The sequence below is a fragment of the Salvia splendens genome, chromosome 18 (assembly GCF_004379255.2).
Source record: "Salvia splendens isolate huo1 chromosome 18, SspV2, whole genome shotgun sequence".
NCBI lineage: Eukaryota > Viridiplantae > Streptophyta > Magnoliopsida > Lamiales > Lamiaceae > Salvia > Salvia splendens.
The window spans coordinates 3,860,016-3,866,205 of NC_056049.1; the positions used below are offsets into that span (position 1 = coordinate 3,860,016).

Here is a 6,190-nt window from a genome sequence, read left to right on the forward strand (position 1 = left end):
TTTTGTCATTTTCATTCTTTCCACAAAATTATTCAATATCTATATTTCTCTTTAAAATTCACAATGTTTCCAAAGTTTTTAGTAATTTGTTTTTAAGACAAAAGGAAAGAGTATAAATATATCCAAACGACCAATACATTAATAAAATAGAAAAGGCACCCAACTTGAAACCTTTTAATGCCTATTTGAATACTATATTATTAGTATGATTTGAAAATAATACTCCTACGTTGGATAATAAAGAGAGAAAGATATGCGAAATTAATGGCGACAGAAAATACAGAATTGCAACAAAATCAGCCTTCCCCTTCTCCCTTCTTATTACTGCCAATGCCATCAACGCTCTACAATAAATAGTCTCCCTCTCCCCTTTCCTTTAAATCGATAATTCCATCCTCACCTTTATTTATTCTTTTTCACAAACACAAAGCCAGCACACACAGACACAGACAGACCTTCTCGAGCTTGAAGAAATGGAGGATCCTCATCCTCCGCCTCGAATCCTTCCGCCTTCCCGCAGCGGAAGTGGACGAAGAAGCTGCGGCGACTCCAATTCATCACCTGAATTCGAGTTTTGGATGGTCAGAAACCCCTCTCTCCCGCCTCCGAATCTCCTCTCCGCCGACGAGCTCTTCTCCGACGGCGTCCTCCTCCCCCTCCACAATCTCAACCTCGCTCCGCCGCGCGAGCCCGACGCGGATCGAGATCTGGAACCGGAACCTGAATCCTCCGCTGCTGAATCGGCTGAATTGACGGCGAATTCCGCGTTGACTTCGTCAAAGCGGTGGAGAGATATTTTCAGGAAGAGCGAGAAGAAAAGCGGCGAAGAAGGGAAGGAGAAGGACAATCGGAGGAGAGAGAAGAAGAATGGAAGCAGCGCTGGCGGCGCCGCGACCTCGGCGGAGCTCAACATCAACATATGGCCGTTCTCCAGGAGCAGATCTGCCGGCAACGACGGAAATCGACCCCGCGCGGCGGCGATTCGGAAGGTGAGCAGCGCGCCGTGCTCTCGCAGCAACTCCAGAGGCGAATCGAAGTCGAGGAAACCTCCTACCAGCCCCGGGAGAGGCGGAGTCCATCTAGGGAGGAGCAGCCCTGTCTGGCAGGTCCGCCGCGGCGAGAAGAAGAGATCGGAAGGAATGGAGAATCGGCGGAGAGTTCCGATCGCCGGCGGTGCTAAATCTAGGGTTCTGAGTTTGAACGTCCCCGTGTGTATGGGCTACCGGCAGCATTTCAGCTGTAAAAGCGATGAGATGACCGTCGGTGGCGGTGGTGCAGTAGCCGGCGGTGAAGGGACACGGGGCAGTGGAAGTAATTTGTTTAATATTAGAAGCATGTTTACCAAGAAAGTGTATTGAATGCTTCAAAACTACTGCAGATAGCTATTAGCTTTGCTGTTTTTGAATCTTAGTGGGAATCTTTTGCTCTTTCTGCACTAGGAAAATTTTCTCCACTCTCAGTTATAAATATATATTGTAAATTAATTATATAGAAATTGCGTGATATCCTCACTTTTGTTTCCTTTTCTTGAATGTTTTGAATCATCTGTTCTGGAAAAAGGGTCTTTAATTCTATCTTTCTGGCAAAACTGATCCGGTGAAAATTAAATGAAATATTCTACGTTTGATCTTTAAAATTCACAATTTGGTTATTGGAGATTTTCTTTTTGATAAATAAATGATATTGGAATTACAAAAATCGAAAGAATCTCTACTCCTCTTTAGGATCTTATGGTTTAGAGAAGCATTTTTTAGGAGTAAATGGTCCACACTCCTTATTGAGGTGAGCTAAGTTGTGTAGAGAGTTCCTATCTTCCTATATTCTTTCTCAAAAGTACAATTGAATCGATTAATTTTTCTAACTTCTTATCGATTCTTAAAAAAAGTTAATTCGAAGCTATTAAATATTTGAAATATAAGAAGTGGTATCTATTAAAAGGCATGTTTGGTAGTTTTATTTAAGGACGTCAATTAGGCTAGTCCATTAGATTTCAATTCAATCTTATTCTATTCGTAAGTTTATCGGATGTGGAATAATTGGGTTATAGTCTAAGAGCATCCACAATAGCGCCTAGCGCACCGCCTAGCCGAGCGCCGGCGCTAGGCGGTGCGCTAGGCGATCTATTGCAGCCGCCTAGCGGATTTCGCAAAAAAAAACCGCCTAGCGCTCGGCGGTTCCGCGGCGCTAGGCGGTGCGCTAGGCGATCCGCTAGGCGCTATTGCAGCGTCCGGATCGCCTAGCGCACCGCCTAGCGCGAATTTTTAATTTTTTTTTTGTTTCCGAAACACTATATATACGCGACTTGCCTGTCATTTTCATTCGCACCACTTGTATTAACGAGTACTCTCTCTATCTAAATTTCTGTACAAGATCAACAACGGTAAATGGATCTCAACAACGAGCCTACTTCAGGGAGTAGCGGATCTCAAACTCCCCCGATCCCCGTGGGAGGTGGATGGAGTCAGATGCCCCCATACTACAACATGTACCCGTGGCAGCAGATGATGCCCGGGATACCAGCGGGGGGGGAGTCCGCCGGGGACGTTTCCGGCGATGTCGGGGTGGGCACCCAGTGTCCAGATGCCGGGGTGGGCACCCGGGATGCAGATGATGCCCGGGGGGTACCAGCGACTCAGGGGACGCCCGCGACACAGGGGACGCCGGGGGACGTCTATCGCCCCAGTTTTGATTTTTCGACTGGTTCGTCGCACACATCGACGCCAACGGAGGCTGCGCCTCCGGCCCAGTTTGACACTTTCTCCTTCGATGACTTGGGGTTAGATCTTTCCGGTGTTCCGGATGCTCCCGTTCAAACGGGGGGCGCAGGGCAGGGTCGGGGCGCCCCAAAGAAGAAAGGCAAGGGGAAAAGGGTCGGCGAGTCCTCGCAGCCGGGTGAGGACGACAACTCAGTACGGAGAAGGTGGACGGACGCGGAGAATGTCGCGCTGTCCAAGGCGTGGGTGAGTGTTTGCGACGATCCTCTCGTTTCGAACAACCAGAGGATCGTCAACTTGTGGGGCAAGATAGCAGCAGCCTACCAGAGGTTTTGCCCGGAGGGGAGGCCACGCAATGGGGAGGATTGCCGGAAGGGGTGGGACCGAATCAGCGTTGCGGTCTCCCGATTTTCGGGCTTGTACACCAACGCCCTCCGCATGATGAGCAGTGGGCAAACGGAGGACGACTGCAGGAGGATAGCTGAGAAAGCCTTCCCCCTGAAGGGGGTGTGCAATGACTTCACCTACTGGAACTGCTATCTTGTGCTGAACGACTCCGAGAAGTTCCGAGTAGGTGTCGACTCTAGCTGGCCGAAGAAGCAACGGTTGAACTATTCCGGTGATTTCAGCGGCAGTAGCGGTGGTTCCCACGACCTCCCTGAGACGGCCCAGGAGGTCCCGACCCCTCGTTCGTTTGCTCGCCGTACTCGCCCGGTTGGGCACAGGCGGGCTCAACGGGAGGCGAGGGGGGTCGCCGGGGGTTCACAGGAGGTCCAGTCGGCATCCCCCCTTGGCCAATCCATAGCGGATCTCAAATTCTTCGCGCGTCAACAAACGCGCGCTCAGATGGTCAAGACGATGGCCAAATGGCGGGCGGCGGTGGACCCCGTGGAGAAGAGTTTGCTTCAAACATTGCTCCTGAGCATGCAGGAGGATTTGGAGGCGGCACGGAGGGAAGCCGACGGGAGTAGAGGCGGCGGCGACGGAGGCGATGGTGGCGACAGCGACGGAGGAGACGACGACGGCGACGAGGAGTGAATTATTGTACTTTTTTAATAATTATTGTAATTTTTTTTAATTATTGTACTTTTTTAAAATTATTGTACTTTTTAAAATTTTAATAGTATTATTAATGTTTCCCGTATATGTCTCGTAAATTAAATTTCGTATATTGTGTGATTGTTAATTATTTCATTTTGTATATATTTGTTAATAGTGATGTGGATATTATGTAGCTAGGCTATGGCTGGGTTATTGCTGGGCTATTTGCTTGTTTTGATGATGTGGCAGGAGGATTTTTAGTGCTGATGATGTGGCAGTGGCTAGGTTATGGCTGGGCTATTGCTGGGCTATTCATATTGTGGATGGCCTAAACACATCTTTGCTGCTCCCCCATTACAATGGAGTGCGCACCCTCTCCCTATCGTGAATGCTCAAGATGCACACTTAAAGTGTTTTGTTTATATCGTTATATAAAAATTGATTGTCTATGTTTTTTTTGTTATACCGCAATTTGCACACAACTTTATTATACAAAAACAAGATCTAGCCAGTGAAAATATGATTTGATTTTGAATGTCATTTACAAGGGGTTAATTTTCGCAAATGTTGAATGAAGAAGCAAATCAAGGCCACCATTTACGTAGACACGCAAGTGGACAGTGGACTCACTCCTGTGTGGCTGCCACAAGAGACAGTCTAGATGGGGTCGAGGGCTCGATCGATTTCATTGCTTGACTGACTCTCTACTGTAATCAAATGTTGACATTTTGTTTTAAATCATTTTTTGTCCCATCATAAGCGATATGTTTCACTTGACACAAAAACATGGAAAAGGTATTGTGAGCTGGATATGAAGATAATAAAGGAAAGATGGTGTAAAGTGGAAGAGATGAGAAAGAGAATAAAATAGAAAAAAGAATAGGATTGAAGAGATAAGAGAGAATATAAATGAGTTGGTTTTTGACAAATTAGGAAATGAGTGAGTTAACTTGGGATACAACAAAAATTAATATGAATCAGATACGATGGGATAGATAATCTATATAATGAAATACCAACATAGTAACGAACCACCCCCTTAAAAAAAATTTAAAAATACCTACGAACCATTTTAAATACTACTACTACGTATTAGAGATTTTGATACATCTCATTCCTTCATTTAATTATTAGGGATGTTGATACACCGTGCTCCTTAGTTCTTTTGATTTACTCCCTCACCTCAAATATACAGACGAGATTATTCAATCCTCAATTTATTATTGAGTGTAGAAAAAATATATTACTCTCTTCATCCCAACTAAGTTGATACATAACTTTTTGGGCGCGGAGATTAATAAATTTGATTGAAAATAGGAAAGATGAATAAAGTAAAAAAGAGGAGATTAATAAATTTGATTGAAAATAGGAAAGATGAATAAAGTAAAAAAGAAATAAAGAGAGTAAAGCAGTTGATGGAAAAAAGTAAGAGCCCAGTTATTGTCCATTATTTTTTTAAATATTCAAATTCATGAACTTTTAGCCACCTTGAACCTAAAAAACCTATTAATTGGGCTGTGAAATGATTTTAATTTTAGGCTATGAAAGGATAATATAATATGAAACATTTCACTACTTTTTGGACATTATGAATTTTGGTTTTTCTTAAAAATAACCACATTTGGACTTTTCCATCTATTCCAACAATTTGAGATATTATACATAGACTTATGGGCAAAATATTAAGACTATTATGGGCAGGGGCCGCGCGAACGCAGGCCCCCTCTTACACAAATTATGACGTAGGCTCGACCACTTGGGCCGACCTTAGGCGGGCACCCCTCCTGAGTGCAATGGAGGTCGCCAACCTAGGCCATGGGCCTTATGGATCACCCATCGACCCCGTCCAGGTAAGTATGTTACTAGGTACCAATTGCCCCTATTTTATATCCCCACTCTATCTCCCTTCTTCTTCTCTCTCACCGATGTGGGATAATACTCAACACCATAGATTCCTTTTGCAAATCAAATTCTGTCTCCTCCCTACTACAGCTCTTGAAACCTATTTCTGATTTTCCTCCATATGTATGAGTCTAGATACAGAAGAAGAGTGATGAGAAACAGCTAAAGATTTGATCTTGATATATGTTTCTGAGCCATCACACAACTTATTCATCCAACCTTCCAAATGGTCTGGCTAGAAATCCATGTAGATAACGTAGTATCAAAACAAATTGACTCATTTGCATATTTCACTACTTCCATCATCACCATCATTCAAAAAATAAACCAAGCCTGAAATTGATTGAATTAAAATTGTTGACAAACAACATGAGCCACTTCATCTACATATAGGTAGATCTCTTTCCAAGCATGCAAGATTACAGTTTTACATTCATTGAGCTTTAAGAAACATATTTCCCAACCATCTTGTCTCGAGGTGGCCCTGCACACGGATCATCCGACGAGTTATTCATCCATCATGATAGTGGGAA

General features: G+C 44.3%; 1 protein-coding gene and 1 non-coding gene across 2 annotated transcripts; one reads left to right on the forward strand and one right to left on the reverse strand.

Moving 5' to 3' along the window:
• Positions 1-234: 234 nt before the first annotated feature.
• Positions 235-1,522, forward strand: LOC121777758. Its single transcript, XM_042175109.1, has one exon. It carries the CDS (start codon positions 474-476, stop codon positions 1,356-1,358), a length of 885 nt encoding a protein of 294 aa, XP_042031043.1. The 5' UTR covers positions 235-473; the 3' UTR covers positions 1,359-1,522.
• Positions 1,523-5,452: 3,930 nt separating this feature from the next.
• On the reverse strand, positions 5,453-5,613 carry LOC121778019. The gene has a single exon (XR_006045592.1). It is a non-coding gene; the product is annotated as a U1 spliceosomal RNA (small nuclear RNA).
• Between the last annotated feature and the right edge of the window lie 577 nt (positions 5,614-6,190).